General features: G+C 41.5%; 1 protein-coding gene across 2 annotated transcripts in view; it reads right to left on the bottom strand.

Moving 5' to 3' along the window:
- Nucleotides 1-20,118, bottom strand: part of SLC8A1 (solute carrier family 8 member A1) — a 276,016-nt gene that overhangs the window by 13,384 nt on the left and 242,514 nt on the right. For both annotated transcript variants that reach the window (XM_081100760.1, XM_081100761.1), the window contains one exon: nt 17,525-17,800. In XM_081100760.1, the coding sequence (XP_080956886.1) occupies nt 17,525-17,800 (276 nt within the window). The remainder of the gene's footprint in view (nt 1-17,524; nt 17,801-20,118) is intronic.

The following is a 20,118-nucleotide window of genomic DNA, read 5'->3' as shown; positions in this document are numbered from 1 at the left end:
TGCAGAGAGTCCCAAACAAAAGGAACCCAAAGAGGCCCACACCAAGACACATTATAATGGAAATGCCAAGGGTTAAAGACAAAGAGAGAATCTTAAAAGCAGTAAGAGAAAAGCAGTTAGTTACCTACAAGGGGGTACCCATACACTGTCAGCTGATTTCACAACAGTAACTTTGCAGGCCAGAAGGGAGTGGCAAGAAATATTCAAAGTGATGAATAGTAAGGACCTACAACCAAGATTACACTACCTAGCCAAGCTATCAATTAGAATCGAAGGTCAGCTAAAAAGCTTCACAGACAAGAACAAGTTAAAAGAGTTCATCACCACCATAACAGTATTACATGACATGTTGAAGGGTATTCTTTAATAAGGGATAGAAGAAGAAGAAAAAAAGGTAAAAAAATATACGAACAATAAAATGGCAATAGGTACATATCTATCAACAATTGAATCTAAAAATCAAAATAAATGGACAAGAAATCTAATGAACAAAATAAACTGGTGAATAAGATAGAATCAGAGGCACAGAAACATGGAACAGACTGACAAATCTCACAGGGAAGGGAGGTGGGAAGACATTAGCCATTACCTATGGACATGGACAATAGGGTGGTAAAGACCTGGTGTAGGAACCAGGTGGATGGGACAATGGGGGAAAGATGGGGGTGGGGTGGGGAGGGGAACATCTGTAATACTCTCAACAATAAAGATTAAAAAAAACAAATGATTGATGTAGTTATGCTTAGTTCGAGTCCATTATAAAGCAGATATTTTATATGTCTTGTAAACAAATTTTTGTGTAATTTATTTAAATTTCCCAGGATTTTAAAATTAGAAAGATAGATCCGAAATTGCAAATGGATGGTGGGGCTTACATGATTTCTTTTTGATTCTTTACTTATTACAAAGAGAATTTTATTTACAAAGACAACTTTGCTCTGTTATTTAAAAAGAGAATGTATTATTTATGACTTTATGTTATTAAAAGTCTACTAAATGTACCTTTAAAAGTAGTCTTATGTAAATGACAGGGTCTGCCTGGGATGAAGGGTTGCTATTTAGCCTTTTCTGGTCTTTTCAGTGGTCACATCTATGGTAGTTGGATTCTTAGTGGATCCAACTACATACAGAACTAGTATGTTTCCAATGGTGTGAAGGGTGAGAGATGAAGAAGCCATTTCCTGGACATCATGGGCTGCTCTAGGATCCAGGGTTAGGAAAGTGCCTGGGACAGGTCATAAAGTGGAACAAGAATCCTGAAAAACACACTTCACTGATTATAACAGTTTGCCCAGGACTGGCTGTGAGGGAAGTGTACTTGTCTAAGTTTCCTTCCCACCACTCCTGTCGAGCAATGATAGATTGTAGAGTAGAGCCCAAATCCTCTCTTAATCTTGTATTTTGTGTTACAGCAACATTATACTTTATTTACTAACAGTATGTTTTATTGACTTCAACCCACAATTGCTTCGCATAGTCACTTGACCAAATACTTTTTACAAGCTTGGTAAGAGATTAGTGCCCTTGGGAAGAGATGTAATAGCTGAGTTTCCATCATTTGTACTTGGGGTCTTACTAGAGAGATAATTTGTCATGCAAAGACCAATCATACAATAAGGAGTAGGGCTCTACCCACACGACTAAGAATATCCTATGAAGCTGAGCTCGAATGTCAAGTATTGTCCGTGTCTCTCTCCCAGGCACCTACCACAGCTCTTAGTGGATACTTAATAAAGTCTTTTGATAAATCTTTTATTTTTACAACATCTTATAATTTTCAGAGCACTGACATAGATGTTATACTATTTGCTCTTCCTGACATTTGAGATGAACAGTACTATCAGCCCCATTTTTTCAGGGGAGGAAACTGAAGCTCCCTAGAAGTCCGATGAAATGTGAGTGGGGTGGGATTATCATCCACATCTGTGATTCCTGATGCCCAAATCCCTACACTGCAGGCTCGTTTCCAGGATCCTTCATCAAATCCTGTTCTTGCCATTACCCCATGCTCTGAATCGGATAGCTCATTAGATTGCTTAACTTCCAAGGCTGCTGTGGATACCAAAGAGATAAATAATACAAATGTACTTTTTAAACAATAAAGATATGCAAATGTGGTTATCGTTGAAACACTTTTTGTATTAAATGCAAATGCTCTGCCCTTATGAAATCATTATTAGTCACTGATGCTTTAATGTGGATCATTTGTTGAATACTACAGAGTCATAACTAACCTAGAATATTTAGATGGAGAACAGGTGTCGGGAACAAAAACCCAGGGCACCTGGCACTAGCTGGTAAGGACAGAGGGGACTATATAAGCATCCCAGCTGCTGGAGAAGGAAAACACCAAATACAGTAAGTCCTCACCTAAGGCCATCGGTAGGTACTTGGGAAACCAAGTTTACCAGAGGCCAATGGATATAAACAAGAGTTCAGTTCCATAGGCATTACTGTTTGAAGTGGGACCCAGAACAGCCTAGTACCTAGTAGTGCTCATGAAATGTTTGTAGAATGATTAATGAAAACCAGTGCAGAGTGGCTCTTAGACCTATGCCTTATCACTGCATCGTACTGCTTCCCTTGTTTTAATAAAAAAGAAAATGGTATTGATCTCCTTTTTAGTGCCTCATGTCTAGTAGAGGGAAGATCAGTTGAATATTTGATGATCAAGAATGCCACATTGCCTCAGGGCCTTGGTTTAGGCTTCTTAGTTAAAGGTTGGCATTATCTGTTGGAACACAGTGGTATTTTTTTTTATTCTGAATATTATTCGACACTAACATTCCACTGTAGACCCAATTCAGGTTTAGAAGTTGTACAAGACAAGGATTAATCCTTACTTTCAGAACAAGAATACTTGACACAGCAGAAGTCTCCGATGTCAGGTTCGTCCCTTTTCTTCCTCAAAGGAAGCTCCAGAAGTACAGACAAAAGGGTGGGCAGTACCTGGAACCACTTCTGTTGTGGCCCACACTGAAGGTGCCCCCTTCTGAGCAGCCTGAGCTGATGGCCTCCAGTTTGACAAAGGGTTAGTTTAGGGGTTTTGGTTTGCTATATTTCAGCCATCATGCAGAGAATCTTTCAGAGAAGGACATTTCCATGACCCTTTGCACATTTATGGTTATTTGTTGTTTTGCAACTGAAAAGCAGGAATGAAAAGGTACAATTAGTCCTCTGCTGGGCCCGTTTGCAGACCCCAGTGGGGGTCATTTTAGTTCAGACTACAACATGTTCTGCTTGTTGTCTCAAGCCATGATTTTTCTCAGCGATAACTTAATAATAGCTTGCAATTTATGGAGCACCATGCCCCAAAGCCCCCTGGGCTCCAGAGGGCATTGGGGGGAGGGTGTTAGGGGGCAGAAGCAAAAACAACATGTAATTTCCTGATTGTAAATAACACAACCAAAATAAGCTATTTTCCTCTTGTGCACATATTTGCTGAGCTAAATAAATATGGTCACCAATAGATTTAGCATTTCTGGATCATGTGCCAGAAAAGGTGGCTGAACAATGTGAAGGCATTTTATAGATTTAAATCTTTTTTTTTCTGGAATAAAGCAGAGTATAAACAAGTCATATATAGCTTATATTTCATTCCCGGGAAAAGGCAGGATGTGAAGTCTGTGTGCTCAGGAATAACGTTGGCATTCCAGCTGGCATCGTGCATAAATGCCAAGCACCATGATTTCATAGCTATAATATGCACTATCCCCAACAGATATTATAATTCTTTTATAGTCACGTGTAAAATTTGCCTTTTAAATTGAGTTAGCATTTTATTTGCTGTCTCTTCTAAAAATACCAATGGGCCTTACATTTATTTTGCTGCTCACGCGGTGCCCATGACATGGCAATTAAGTTAGGATTTTTTTATAGCCCACATTTTTTCTTTTGAATTCAGTTTGTGTCATAACAAGATTGTGTCATTCTTTGTGCAGGGAAATCATGTGCATGCATATAGCCTCTGTTCAATAGGCTTTGGTCCCTGCTCTCAGCCATCCCTGGACTTGTATTGATTCAGGGTGACATGTTGGGGTCATGGAAGGGAGTAGAAAGCTGAATTTAAGAGTTACTTCCTTAGCACTGAGTTCTGATCAACTATCTGACCTGGCCAAGGACACTTAGCATATACATATCATTAAACATGGAGTGTTATGCCAAGATTCGCGGGACTAATTCTAAGTACCATTGCACAATATTTCCTCCAGCAATTCCTATTACATGAGACAAGATTACTGTTGGGGGGAGGATAGTGGATTGTGTTAAAAGGTATAAAAATCTATATACGCAGGGAGAACCAAGCTGGTGGTGTAGGTAAACCTATACTCGCCACCTCCCACTATCATATCAAAATTATAACTAAAATACAGAACAACCATTATTCAAAACCACCTGAAAGCTGGCTAAATGGAAGTCCTACAACTAGAGAAGTAAAGAAGAAAGCACACTGAGACGGGTAGGAGGGGTAGAAGCACAGAACAGGATGGTCCGAACCCAGGGACAAGAACAGGGGTACTTGCAGGGGTCATTGTTCTTGTGCTGGGACCTCCTCCATCACACAGCTGACTACAGCCATATCTGTGTCTCCATCAGCCTGGCTCAAACTGTTTGCTCTACCCTGGTGATTCCCTGAGACTCCACCCCATCCAATTTGCAGCTCCACCCAACCTGTTTGCAGTGGCTTTTCCTAGCTCAGGCTTCAGACTTTGCTAAAATCTCTCAAACAAGCTGCAGCTAGTATCAGTGTGCCCCAAACCCTTGAATAAATGGCCCAACACCCAGCCCTAGAACAAGCCTACCTTGCTTCACAGCTGGGCCTTGCTTGGGGGCCTCCAAGCCCAATACCAATAGCTCCTGGAGGGTGGATCCAGGCAGTGGTTGCCTTTGAACCTCCCTGGAGGCCCTAGAACCTGTGCACCTGGTGGACAGCTTCAGACCATACCAGATTACAACTCGACACATCCACTCTACACACACTCAAGGGGCAGACTCAGTGATCAGCAAAGCCACACTAAAACAAGTCCCCCTCCATAGAGGTGTTTCCTGCACAGCAGCTTTCGCATTGTAATTGCAGCTGGGCCTCACAGCCAATTGACCTGGATGTTAATTCCTTTCAATGGCACCAACAGCAATCAATGCTCCATTACAAGACAGTGTTCACAGCCCACACGGGGGCAAACCTAGAGTGCTCAGCTCAGGTGACTGTGGAGTTCAAGCCTCTGGGCCCTAAAGGACACCTACTACACAATGCCACTCTACCAATTCCAGGAGACTTAGCAACTCTACCTAATATATAGAACCAAACACAGGGAAACAACCAAAATATGAAGACAAAGAAAGATGTCACAAATTAAAGAAATGGAAGCAAGCCAAACTACTGGATACAGAGTTAAAAAATCATGGTTATAAGGATACTCAAGGATCTTCATGAGAGCTTCAAGGGACTTAGTGAGACTTTCAAGGATCTTAGTGAGAATATCAAAGACATGAAAAAACACCAGTCAGAAATTAAGCTACACTAACTGAAATAAATAATAATTTACAAGGATTCAACAGTAGAGTAGAGCATTCTGAGAATCAAATCAACAATTTAGAATATGAGGAAGCAAAAAACACCCAATCAGAACAGAAAAAAAAAATCCCAAAATTTGAAGACAGTGTAAGGAGCCTCTGGGACAACTTCAAGCATACCAACATTCTGATCATGGGAGTGCCAGAAGGAGAAGAGAGAGAGCAAGATACTGAAAACCTATTTGAAGAAATAATGACAGAAAAATTGCCCTACCTGGTGAAAGAAATAGACTTACAAGTTCAGGAAGTGGAGAGTCCCAAACCAAGAAGAACTCAAAGAGGCCCTCACCAAGACACATCATAAGTAAAATGCCAAGGGTAAAAGACAAAGAGAGAATCTTAAAAGCAGGAAGAAAAAAGCCCCGGTACAACTGAAGGCTGATTTCTCAACAGAAACTATGCAGGCCAGAGGGAGTGGCAAGAAATATTCAAAGTGATGAATAACAAGGACCTGCAACCAAGATTACTCTACCCAGCAAAACTCTCACTTAGAATTGAGGGTCAGATTAAGAGCTTCACAGACAAGCAAAAGCTAAAGGAGTTAATTACCACCAAACCAATATTACATGAAATGTTGAAGGGTATTCTTTAAGAAGAGGAAGAAGAAGAAGATAAAAAAGATTAAAAAAAAACCATGAATAATAAAATGGCAATAAATACATATCTATCAATTGAATCTAAAAATGAAAATAAATAAACAAGAAATCTAATGAACAAAATAAACTTGTGAATAAAATAGAATCAGAGGCATGGAAACATGGAACAGACTGATTGAATCTCAGAGGGAAGTGGAGTGATGGATGGGAAGAGATTAACCGAAGATCTTAACTCTGGACACAGGAAATAGGGTGGTGAAGGCCTGGGATGTGGTGGGAACTGGGTGGAGGGGGGCAATGAGAAGAAAAGGGGGACATCTGTAATACTCTCAATAATAAAGATCTTTTTAAAAATCCATATATGCACAAAGGGATGGATACCAAATATATTTTACTTTCACTTGTAGTTTGTGAAATGTCTATAGAGATTTTGTGATGAATAAAATAAAAATTACTTTAAAATCTTATAGAATCCATGGTAAATTCTATTTAATTTTAATATGTACAAGAACAACTGTATATGTACATATAAACAGGTATCAATATATAGAAATTAATTAACCATGGTAAGTCCTTAACATTATGTATTATTAAAATATAATTACTATCATGTAGATTATGGTATCTGTAAATTAAAGGTGATCTTTGTGAAAAACTGAGAAAACACCAATATTTCGAATCAGAAGATACATTAATAGGGGCTGGGCTGGAGGTGGAAGTGGGAATTTCCTGTAAGTGGCCAACAGGGATCTTATTGGGGTGATGGAATGTTCTAATACCACATTAGGGTAATGATGGAACAACACAGTCAATTGACTAAAAAAAAATCACTGAATCATTTTTCAAATGAGTGGATTTTATGGTTAGTAAATTAGACTTCAATAAAGTTGTTAAAGATGCAGGTGAGGCCTCAATTTGGAAGAAAAAGAACAGTGGTCCTTAAAAGTTTTCATTTTCATTGTCTTATTTTCAAATGTGAAAAAGGAGAAATGAAAGTCATCATGTCAACATTTATAAGATTTGTTTGAAACGCACACTCTTTGTTAATCCTCAGGGAGCAAAAATGTCTAATGCATTCGCTACACTTGATGCTTGCTCCCTTTAGAACACACTTGGAACTAAAAAGAAGAGGAAATTTATATTTATTAAATTTATATTTATATTTATATATTTACACCAAGTCTTCAAACACTACACACACACACACGTACACACACATACACACACATACACACACACGTACACACCTGCACGCTATGTTTCTGCCAAGTGTCCTCGCTCTGGCTGACCTACAGTATGTAAGAAGGCCCAGATAGAGATCAGAATGAAATTGTTTTAGCACCACTTCTCTTACACTGTGACTCTTGTGGGACTGAGTGGAGGTAGCTGGTGTGGGGCTGGGGCACTACCCGATGGCTCTGCAGAGCGTCATGCCACATGCTGAGCACCCCTGCTCCCCAACCACCTCCTGGGAGGTTGACATCCCTGTTATCATCCTGGTTCCTCTCCAGCCTTGTGCTCAGTGCCAGGTGCCCAAGCAGTGTGGCCCACTGAGAAAAGAAATCAAACAAAAAGACCTTACAAGTACTGAATACAAACTCTTCTATTGAGCAGAAAGAGTCAAGGGTAGAAACAGTTTCAGGGTGGACCTTTCCCAGGTTTTTACAAGATGCTCTGGGCCTGCTGTATACACGCTGTTCCCCAGTGTTTGTTAATTTAGGCAGTTCTTGCGCCATTTATGGAGCAAATCTTGTGAAACCTGGTGTCTAGTTTTTCTTTGATTCGCTCTGTCCTTGTCAATTCTTGCTTTTGTGGGCCCCCTCCAATTCTAGTGACATCACATATTCATGGGAAAGTGTGCATTTTAGCTCCAGACAGCACCTCACTGGTATGAGGTGAAGATAAGGTCCCTCAGATGGCATAAGGAAAGCCATCTGATCGGTCAGGCTGCCTGAGCCGCTCCTCTGGCCCAGTCCCCACTGGCTTTGCCTCTCGGCCTGACTACAGATCGGAGGGCCCCTCAACAGTCCTGACTTTTATGGTGACAAAGAAACAGAGTGCTTAGTAGAGTCTCTGGAAACAAAACATACCTGCCCTTTAGGCTCTCTTGGGGGAACTGACACCCCTGCCATTGGGATAGGTTGGCTCAGAGTAAAGTAATTCTCTTCTCATTTCCATTTAAATTAATGTGAAATGTTAATAATCCAATTAAATATGTGTACACACTGTAGCGAGGGCACTTCCTTTTCAGCCTGTGTTTTCTGAGCTGAAATGCCAAGGTTCAGAGGATAAGGCTCATGGAGAGACGGGGAAATGGCAGGAAACAGGAACACACTGGGGGATGTCCAATTCATTATTAACATGGGAGAGTCTGAGAATTTTCTTGATCTTCTATTTGTTTTCATTGTTGCAAGATAGCTGAGCAAAACACCATAGGAGGCCTAAACCCATTGACCAGTGCATTGAAGTGGAAGGGAAAAGAGACCTAACCTCTTTTTTTTTTTTTTTTTTGAGTGTCAACTATATGCTAGGCCCTGTGCTTCTCAAGTAATCCTCACTACAGCTCTGTGACATAGATGTTCATGTCCCCATAATTCAGGTTAAGGAACTAAGCTGAGAGGAGTTAAGCACTTTGCCCCTGAGGGTGTCATACAGCTAATAAGTGGGGTGGGTGTTTTCTTACTGTTTTTCAAGGTAGATCAGATGGCTGTGGGAATTCAGAGTGAGTTCCATGTCCTGGGAAAAGTGTTTTGGGTGGGGTGCTGCTGTGTTCCCTTTGCTGTGGTTGAGGAAGGGACAGACCAAGTGCGCTGAGAGATGCTTTGGACAGTCACCTCCAGTGGTGCTTTGAGACCTAAAAAGACTAGGACATGATTCCCAAAATTTCCCATAAATCTTTGCAGAACATGACTGCTGGGAGAGTGTCACCAATATGCCTTTCCGGGGCCCACTGCTCCCGGGGCCTGGGTCGCCATGTATCACAGGCAGCTCTGGTCTAGCCCCAGAACGACCAAATTGCCTTCCGTGGTCACTCCCATTAGTGGCACTTGGCTGTGCTGGTGAGGATTATCTGGGCATTTTTTTTTTTTTTTTTTTTTTTTTTGCGAGCTAGGTCAGAACTGAACATATTTAAAAGAATTTCTAGTTGTCCTAGTGTTTCAATTTTTACAGGCAGGAACTGCTACGCGTTTATGGCTATAGAAATAGGTCTTTGTTCATTTCTGAAATTTTTTGAAGTACGGACTTTACTAGCTGTTTTCCATGTCAAAGGAAATAATGACAAAGTCTGACTTCAAGGAGCTAAAATATGAACTCATTGTTGCATGCTTTAAAAGTGGAAAATACTAAAATAGAAGCAAAGGGGGAAATGAGTAATTTCCAAAAATTGTGAGATATGTGGGGAAGCTTCTGTATGCAAAGCTTATCTTAAAAATACATCCAAGGTGGAATGATAGAGGGGTTAAGTATTAGTTGAGCAGAAAGAGCAATAATATGGATTCCAGAATTTACTATCAATATAAACTTGGGCAAAATATGGGCAAATCACATTCTTTCTGAGTCCTAATTTCCTCATGTAACTGAGGATGCTGGTGCTCAGTCTCATATAAGCTGTCAAGAGGGCTTTCCACGGGGCCACCATGTGTACTCCCGTGGATGTGGTACTCAGTGTGTGTCCAGGAGTCTCAGTGAGACTATGGCGACCCCTTGAGATGGTGGTATACAACCTGCACAACCATTCAAGTCACTTTAGGACCCACTGAAAAACAAGGCAGCGGGACATAATAAACTATAATAAACTTGTTACTTAAATATGCTTTAGAACAGTGGTTCTCAACCTGTGGGTCGCGACCCCTTTGGCGGTCGAACGACCCTTTCACAGGGGTCGCCTAAGACCATCCTGCATATTAGATATTTACATTACGATTCATAACAGTAGCAACATTACAGTTATGAAGTAGCAACGAAAATAATTTTATGGTTGGGTCACAACATGAGGAACTGTATTTAAAGGGCTAGAAGGTTGAGAACCACTGCTCTAGAAGATCTTAGTTTCAGAATAATTACAAGTGAAAAATTTAAACCATCAATAGCTAATCTTTTTTTTTTTTTTTTTTGGACACAAAAACAAATGTTTTCTAGCACAGTGACAAAGAGAAAATCTAACTTTCAAAAAAAAAGTTTAAGGGACACAAATAAATAAATTTTGGGAGGAGGCAAATAGCTTCACATCACTTTAATCTAAATAACTTAATAGATAATATACATGGTGTTTATGCCTTGAATACAATGGAACTACATGATGAATTTAAACTTCTTTCTCTACTCATAAAACTTTCCCCATTCATCCTCATTTTCTCATGGTTTTTATTACTGTTGACATTTTAAGAGTTAAACTCAGTGCAAATAATGAAAATTATTTCCTGCATTTTGTAGCAACTGTCAGTTACAAAATGCTCTGAGATCCACATTACTAATCTTATCATTGGGTCTATTTAAATTGCCACATATTAATATGCCTATTTTACAGGCAAGAAAAGCAAGGCTCAGAGTCAATAGATGGATTCCAGCCACACAATGAATAACAGAAGTTCGCTTCCCTGAATTCAGTTCTAAAGCTCTTGCCACCAGACTCTCTTGGCACATATTCATGACCCCTGTACTACGAGAGCGAAGTAAACAGCTGGTATAACCAGTTGTATATAAAATTCTTCCTATGATATTTACAAGTCTGGAAATGATGTAATTTTAAAGTGGCATGCATTTCCTCTAAAAGTTTTATTTCTAAAAAGTTTCTATTTACAAAACAGGAAAAAAAACAAAATAAACCTAAAATGTTCTATTTCTTTTCCACTTAAAAATCTCTAGTGTGAAATAATTCCTACTTGACAGAATCCAAAAGATATTCATAACACTTCAAGCCAGAAGAAAATCTGACGATGCCAGAGGTGAAGGGACAGCCTCATATGCCCAGTTTTTAAACTGCTCTGGCTCCAGGAGTGAACATCTGTAAAGGGAAGATAAAGGGAGCAATAGGCAAGCTCCGTCAAGATGTCTGGAGAAAGACCAGGACAGGACTTAGGGAGGTAAAAATATCCCCAACTCATCAGCACCTAAGAGTTTCCTGAGTAATTTGAAAAGAATTCTCACTTTTCCGAATCCAAGAGGAGCAAGAAATGAAAGTACAATCCATATTTGGAACCTAGTATAGAAGCTAGAATGTCTTGACTCGATATACCCAGGTTTTACCCAAGTAAATAACTGTAAGCTAAAAGAAAGTGCCATCCCAGGTGGTCTTGCGCATAAAAAAAAAAGCTGGGTTCCCAATGTTCCTTCTTAGATTTTTTTCCCCTCTTGAATTTTGAAACTGTTATTCCGCAGAAGCCATGTGATGTAACATAGCTAGGAACACAGGCCAGGCCACTGCAAAATGCCTGTTTAGCACTCCACAGAGTATGCCCAACGTTTCAAAGTGCCAAGCTGAGTTCTGAGTCTTGGAAGCAGGGATTATTGCAGAGGAAAAAATAAAGGCAAAAAAATAATATCTTGTTCCTCATCAAAGTTCCCACCACAGCTAAAATTATGCAAGAGGAAAAATGTTTCTATTCTGAACTTCTTGGTGTTCTTAGGTTACCTTTGCCCCTTCTTACTATAATCCCTACTCAGACATATTCTATTCCTCAAAAATAAGATTATCTACTGTTCATCTCACTGTCATAACTTTTTTAGTTGTCTCTAGCAGGTATTAGGAAGAAAGCAATCTGACTGAACCAATTCATACTAATGTGTAAATGACTTATTGTACATTCATCTATATACACCACACACACACACATACACACAACTGCATTACTTATATGTGTTAGGCATTATTCTAGCAGCCAGGGATATGGCAGAGAGAAAAAAAGGACAAGTTTTCTGCTCCTATGAAGTTTACATTTCAGTGAGGAGAGTTAGACCAGCGGTTCTCAACATGTGGGTCGCGACCCCTTTGGGGGTCGAATGACCCTTTCACAGGGGTCGCCTAAGACCATCAGAAAACACATATATAATTACATATTGTTTTTGTGATTAATCACTATGCTTTAATTATGTTCAATTTGTAACAATGAAATTGGGGGTCACCACAACATGAGGAGCTGTATTAAAGGGTCACGGCATTAGGAAGGTTGAGAACCACTGAGTTAGACAATAATATTTATGTGAATAAATAAATAAACAGCGAAAGGAATAAATTCAGAAAATAAGGCTATATAATACAGAAGAGCTGGCTGACCAATTCACGTTGCATGGCTCGGAAAGGTCTCTTTAAAGAAGTGCCATTTAAGATGAGATGTAATGGAGACTAAGAGCCCGTCTTGTATAAATGAAGGAAAGGGCATTTTAGAAAGCTAGCTCATCCCTGAGAAAGGAGCGAACTTGGCATGTGGAGGACAGTAAAAGACCAGTGGGGCTGAAGAATAGTGGGGAAAACACATGGAAAGATAGTAGAGCTGAGTCACATAGGTCTTTATAAGCCGGAACGATGCTTTTAAGGTTTATCCTAGGTGAAATAGGAAGCCCTTGAAATGTGGCCTGATTTATATCTTAAAACAATCTATAGCAGCCCAGCCCATGTAGTTCAGTGGTAGAGTGTTGACCTATGAACCAAGAGGTCATGGTTCGATTCCCAGTCGGGGCACATGCCGGGGTTGCGGGCTCGACCCCAGGTAGGGGGTGTGCAGGAGGCAGCCCATCAATGATTCTCATATTGATGTTTTTATCTCTCTCTCTTCCTCTCTGAGATAAAAATATATTTAAAAAACAACAACAATCTATAGCAGAAGCATGAAGACAGACAGAAGGCTAGGGCACAGGCCTGAGTGAGAGAGAACTACTGTCTAGACCAGAGGGTAGTGGTAGAAAGGGAGCTAGGTGGGTTTGATCAAGATACACTTTAGAAGAAAGGTCTGCAAGTATTATAAATGGACTGACTGTGGGGATGAGGAAAAGGAACCAAAGACACCTGGTTGGATGATGGTACCATCTTCCTGAGAAAGGCAAGATCTGGGAAAACATGGTTTGGTTGAAGGATGCATGGTTTGGTTGAAAACATGGTTTGGTTTTAGAAAAACATGGTTTGGTTGAAGGGTTGAAGAAAACATGGTTTGGAGCTTAGGCAGTGGAAATCAACAGTTCTATTTTGGACATGGTAATTTTGAGCTGCAAATTACACATCTGGCATTGATACAGGGAAGGCAGTTGGTATATGAATCTAGACTCTGGAAATTCAAGGCTGGAGATACACATTTGGTAATTGTTGGCATACTGATGGCATTCAAGGCTTGGAGTCTGATATGATGGCCCAGGCCAGGGAGCATGAACTGAGAAGAGAAGAGGGCTGGAGACCAGGCTTTGGCTCACCCCAACTGCAATCTACATTTCATGTTACAGAAATAAACTTTAATCGCATGGCCGCCACACTTTCAAGAGTTTATGAAGACAAGAGATGCACGGAGGTAGAAAGAGACTTCAGGACTCTTCTCCAGGCAGGCAGCTTTGTAAAAGGTGATTCAGGAAAAGCAGGTCCTTCCTCTACTAACCTGTGTGGGTCTTGGAGCTCTCTATGCACACCTAAGGTTGAGGGGAGTGAGGACCCTCAGGAATGTTTCTCTGCCAGGGGGTTTTAAAGAGCATTTGTTCCCTGTTGGTATGAGGAGGAAGCTCTGTCTCACCTACAAAGTCATAAGCTCTTTTTCCCATGGATTTTCAGCAATTTGGTAAAAAAATACTTCAAATGGTATTTAATCCTGCCTTCAGGCAGGTCAGGCCATCACAGGCTAAGAACCTAAGAGTCTCACCTAGAAAGGGGCAGCAGTGAATCAGACACTCACCAGGAGCTCTTCTCCTTTAGGAAAAGGGTCAAGACATCAGCTTAATGGATGCATGGAACACACTGACAGATCTCAGAGGGGAGGGGACAGAGAGGAGGACGGGGAGAGATCAAGCAAAGGATATATATGCATATATGCATAGCTCTTGGACACAGACAATAATGTGATGAGGGCCTAGGGGAGGGAAGGGGGCTGGGTGGAGGGAGGCAAAGGGGGATGTGGGAACAGCTGTAATAGAGTCAACAATAGAAAGAAAAAAACAGTTTGGCTTAATATATTTGGATTCTAATGCTATCTTGAAATAATAAATATGTACTGAAGAAGAAAAAAAAGACAGTCTAGAGAGAAAAAGCTGGACCAATGCCAGTTAATGGGAGACCAGGAGCAAAGAGGAAGAGCGTTCCTCATCCTTCTTCTGCCTGTAGCAACTGGGCTTTGTCACCGGGGAACAACAGCATTCTTTTTTTTTTTTTTAATTCAGGAAATAAAATAAAGCACTGCTCGGAATCATCAGTGAGGAAAAGTCAGAAATATTATGTTCATTCAGCATCTTGTTCAATTTGCACAGCTGTTTTTTGAAAATAAAAGTCTGTTTATATAGATATGATTATTTGCGATTGCCTATGAATATATTGTTTGGGGAGCATGCTGCACAGTTAATATTGCAACAAATTACAGAAATTCTCCCAATAGCAGAGCAAAGAAATCTGTATCCCGATGGGAAGAGTTTACGGCAGTGTAGGGAAAGCATTTTGGCAACCAATTATTCTGTTGTATTCTCCCCAAAAGGCTTTCTTACCTCTTGATGCCTCTCCCTGGGAACTAAGCTGGTTTTAAGTGGCAGAACAAATGATCCTCCAAACACTGAGGTTTACTGTAATCCACATTTTGTGTTACAGAAAAATATTTTTTAGTTGTATGATGGCACACCATTCAAAAGCATCCATACAAAAGATGCAGGGAGCCATTTTGAAAGATTGGTGTTAGAAAAAGGAGCCAGTTTTGAGATATTGAGATGAGGAGTTGGGAAATTAAAAAAAAAAAATTTTGGAACAAGGATTTGATGTAGGAAAGGCATTTTTAAAATCCTTTTGAAAGCAAGAGATGCATTTGCTAGGACCAACTGCTGACTTTGAATAACTTGATTGGAGACATAATTTTGCCTTTTTTACCCTAATTTGAACATATTTTCCTCAAGGGTTAAAGCCACAGCCAACAACAGTATGTGCTAATCTGAGCACCATTTGATAGAGCGAATTAAGCCTTAGGCAAAGTAGACCTCAAGCATTTAGTTCTTTTAGTTGTATATATGTTCTATAAACAAAGCAACTTAAAATATGAGTATTTTACAATTTTCCTCCTACTTGGTAAATTTCTGGTCATTTCTGGAGAAAATTCAAAATAAAGACCAAACGTGGAACTGCCAGAACAGAGCTGAGGTTGAGAGGCAGCCTGCCCTGCTCCGAGGATGAGCAGTCAACTGGAAGATTTGCATAGCCCTGCTCACTAGAGCAGGAGTAAGAGTACGTTCTAAATCCCCTGGCTCCCCATCAACTCAATTGGACACCAAACCATGCCAGAAGTCTGAGCAAACATGCCAGGCCTGTGATTTGGACCCCCAAATTGTCCATCAGTTGGGTAGCACATATGCTATGGCTGACCAGATACATACTGGTCAGATCTTCCTAAGCTATGCAACATAACTCATCACAAAAGCTACTATTTTATTAAATTCCTTCCATGTCCCAGAAGCTTCACCAGATGCACAATTTATAGGCATTTTTTCCAGTCCTTACCGCATTTCAAAGTATGATTATCCCCCTTTTACAAATAAAGTGAGGCTCAGAGAAGTTAAGTAACTGATACTCAGTCGCTGAGATGATGTGTATCTGAGTGGAAAACAACTAGAGCGGTGGTTCTCAACCTTGGCTGCACATTAGAATCACCAGGGAATCTTTTTAAAATCCTGATTTCAGGGCCTCATCCTCCAGAAATTCTGTTTCTTTGTTACTAATGTTGTGGCCTCACCCCATAATAAAGAAACAGAATTTCCGGAGGATGGGGCCCAGAAATCAGGATTTTAAAAAGATTCCCAGGTGATTCTAATGTGCAGCCAAGGTTGCGAACCACTGAACTAGAGGATTCCAGCGGACGGATATACATGATTCAAACTGTACTTGTTTTCAGACTCAAACCCAAAAGCCAAGGTTGCTAATGATGGCATGCAGAAATTACAGCGTTGACAAAAGGCTGTGGTAACTATGGAACATTGAATGGTACCATCAGCAGGGCTGTATTTCCCCTTGAGTCCTGCCTTTCCCCCAGGTCAAGTACTGTGACACCTGTCCTTGGCCTGCTACATCAGTGGTTCGCAACCTTGGCTGCACATTCGAATCACCTGGGAATTTTTTTAAAATCCTGATTTCTGGGCCTCATCCTCCGGAAATTCTGTTTCTTTGTTATGGGGTGGGGCCACAACATTAGTAACAAAGAAACAGAATTTCCGGAGGATCAGGTCCAGAAATCAGGATTTTAAAAAAAAAATTCCCAGGTGATTCTAATGTGCAGCCAAGGTTGAGAACCACTGTGCTACATGGTAGAGAATGCGGGCTGCTCAAAGTTAATACCGTACATCTGTCAAGGTGTCAACTCGTGCTGGGGAAGAGGCCCAGACTTCAGTTACAATAAGCTCTGATGTGCACCAGAATCACCTGTGAGCTCAAAACACACATTTCTGGACCCTAGGTCTTCTGATTTCATAGGTTAGTGGTGGGTTTCAGACATTCGCATTTTTTTTTTTTAAAGAAGCTCCCAGGTAATTTTGATGCCCACAAAAGTTTTAAAATTACTGCTGTTAATGTCATGTTTGGGAGGATGATGTGTTACTCAGAAGTCTGCCCAACCATAATGAGCGACAGTTGTGGGGTGGAAGAAAAACTCGGCTTATAGGAATGCATGAAGGGACACCCATGAAATGTGCACTTTGTGGGGTTACTTTTTCCCTGTCCCCATCAATGTCTGCCTCTTTTTATTTACTCCCATTAATACTTGGGTCAAGAGAACATTAAATCAGGTCTTCAGTCAGTATTTATCTTAGTTACCCAATGAATACAGAGTTTCATGGAAATCATCCAAACTTTGCTAATTATATAAAAGACGGAAATTTTGTTCTTGAACATGATTCTGTAATTTTGTTTTGTTTTGTCCTTTTGAAAGGGCTAATTGTATTGGGAAGCTCATCTACCCATCTATCCATCAAATCAACTTTCCCTCACCATGCAGGCCATGCAGGTTCTCTGGGAATGCTTTCCTTTCATCACCATGATACTGATCAGCTTTCTAACCTTGAAAAATGCCATGACAATGTCCTGGCAGTGATATTATTTATGCCTTTGGGCTCCTGTCTTTCAGAGGCCTGGTTTGTTATCACAGACCTTGCAATTGTTAGGCAGGATAAGGTCATAAGGCAAATGTATTCCCTACCTGGTACTGAGGTTCCGAGTGCCACGAACACGACCGCAGTCACCGAATCTTTCAGGCCAATGGTGCAGCCGAAGTGGGAAGCCAGGTCGCCAATGAAAGCTGTCAATACGCCAATCATGATGATGGAGACAATGAAACATGCCCAGCCATTCCAGTATTCTGTAGGGGGCACGAAGGCAAAGAGGACCTTCCAGAACACAGTCAGAAAGTGCATCACATAATCGAAGCAGGAGGGCAGCTTCTCCTCCCCACATTCGTCGTCGTCATCATCTTCCCCTAGAGAGAAAGGAACGGAGCACATTTCATCACTCCCTCTGCTATCAGGGTCTCCCCCTCTCCAACCCCTCCTTCCTGGGCCTGTCACCCTCCTCTTGGAATGACCTGGAGGCCCTTAGAGGTGGGTGAAGCTTTGAGTTTTCTAAGAGTCAATCATAACGAAACAATTATTGTATCATACTCAAGGTCATGCTCAATGTCATGGATTAATGGCAAAAAATTTAATCCCCTCCACACAGTTCTGGTTACAGGCAATCAACACACCCTTTCTATTCTCCTGTCACCTCCAGTGAGATTTGTCACTTCAGAGAAATGACAAAGATTTCATCCAAAAGGCCGGAGAGCCCTGTGCCAGACTCAGAAGGAAGCCAGTTCTGAAGAAAGGGAACTGACAGAATTCTTCTACCAGGATTCTTTTCTTGGAACACATTGCTGTCTTCCGACGTCAGCTCTGGACATTCATGGGTCTATAATCCTCAGAGGACAATGTTCACCCGGGCCCTCCACCGTGGCTCTGGGCCTGCACCTCCCTCCAGCTTTATCTCCCGCAACTACTTCAAACTCAAACTGCATCCTAGCCAAATGGAATTACTTGCATTCTTTTTCAAACCATATGTACTGTCTCCTTTTGTCCTTCAGAACTAAATGTACTTGGCATGTCCCAATCCCCCCTACTGATCCTTCCCCACCTGTCCTTTGAAACTCTCTTCCTTTATGAAACCTTCCCTGAACCCCCTGGCTGCCAGCCAGTACTGGAAACTCCTCCTCAGCTGCCACTTGTAACACTAGATCAGTGGTTCTCAAAGTGGACCCTCACCAGCAGCGGCATTACCAGGGCACATGTTAGAAATGCACATTTCTGGCCCCATTGAATCAGAAACTGGGGCGTGGGGGATGGGAGGCGGTCAGCAGTCCGTATGAACCAGGACTTGAGGTTTGTGACTGTCATGCAGGAGTCCAATGAGACCCAGTCTCTAGATCAGGGGTCCTCAAACTTTTTAAACAGGGGCCAGTTCACTGTCCCTCAGACCGTTGGAGGGCCGGACTATAGTTTAAAAAAAACCTATGAACAAATTCCTATGCACACTGCACATACCTTATTTTGAAGTAAAAAAACAAAATGGGAACAAATACCATATTTGTATTTGCATGTGGCCCGCGGGCCGTAGTTTGAGGACCCCTGATCTAGATTATACCTGTTCACTTTGCCTCTCTTCCCCAGGTAACGCTGAGCCCTTCAAGGGCAGGCATGTGCTCATTTTTGTGTTCCTAATGTTTGGCCTCATTTCCACCATGTGGAATAAGCTGGCTAAAAGCTTGTTAAGTGAATGAATACATGCATTAATTTCTCCTGACTTTATATAACTACTTAATTACATAATATATACACATACCATCATTTTGCCAATTAGATTATACTATCAATACGGAAAGAAGTGCATACTGTTTAAATGCAGAAAGAAAGGCTTACCACTTAAAGGAACCAGAAAATCAATGTAACAGTGTTTGAAATTGGACACTTCGTTTATGGTGTGACATAATCCCTGTTCACATATTTTTAAATCGGGCTATTGAAGGTCAGCTCTTTCTAAAGTGGGGGCAAACACATACGCATGTGTCTCGCAGCCATTTTAGAACTTCTCCTTGAGGCCTTTGCTCACCACCCCAAGCCCCCAACCTCGTCTCCAGGGTCTACCACCCCTCATTCACCTGGTGCAGCTGGCGGCAGGGGAGGCTGTCCGACCTCCCAGAGGACTGCTGGATCTGAGACTGCTGACACAGAGCCCATGTGAGTGCTCCCCGGAGGGGGGGAGGACTCTCCTCGGGGAGGCCCCCTCTGGCGCAGGTCATGTTGGAAACACCCTCTCACTCACAAAACATGGAAAGGGGAACGGCTGGGTTTGTCATCTGTCCTTTTACAGGGAGGGAGGAGAGGCGGAGGCCAGCTCTTCCAGGAGGTCATGGTCAGAACCAGCACGCAAACAAACTTGGAGGATCTGTCTCCTCCTGAGGCTCTGGAAGGTTTCGCGTAAACTGTTGGGAGGAAGACGCCAGCAGGTGAATGGCATCACCCTGGGAGACTAACCCGGGAGGGGTCTTAAGTCAGGTCACCTGAGTGACTCACTGGAGAGAACGAGCATTGTTGACTGCGTTCAAGGAACCAACAAGGAGCCAGGAGACGCAGGTGGCTCTCCCACTTGGTAACCTAGGGAAGCAGACTAAACCTGAGCCATGGGGATCCCTGTAAATATAGTTCTGAGAAAATGAGACTTAAGAACAACCAATCACAGACAACCACCTCGGCTTTCCCCAAAAAG

Source organism: Myotis nattereri (assembly GCF_964212035.1).
Source record: "Myotis nattereri genome assembly, chromosome: 10".
NCBI lineage: Eukaryota > Metazoa > Chordata > Mammalia > Chiroptera > Vespertilionidae > Myotis > Myotis nattereri.
The sequence above is the reverse complement of the archived record's forward strand: the minus strand, read 5'-3'. Positions and strand labels throughout refer to the sequence as shown.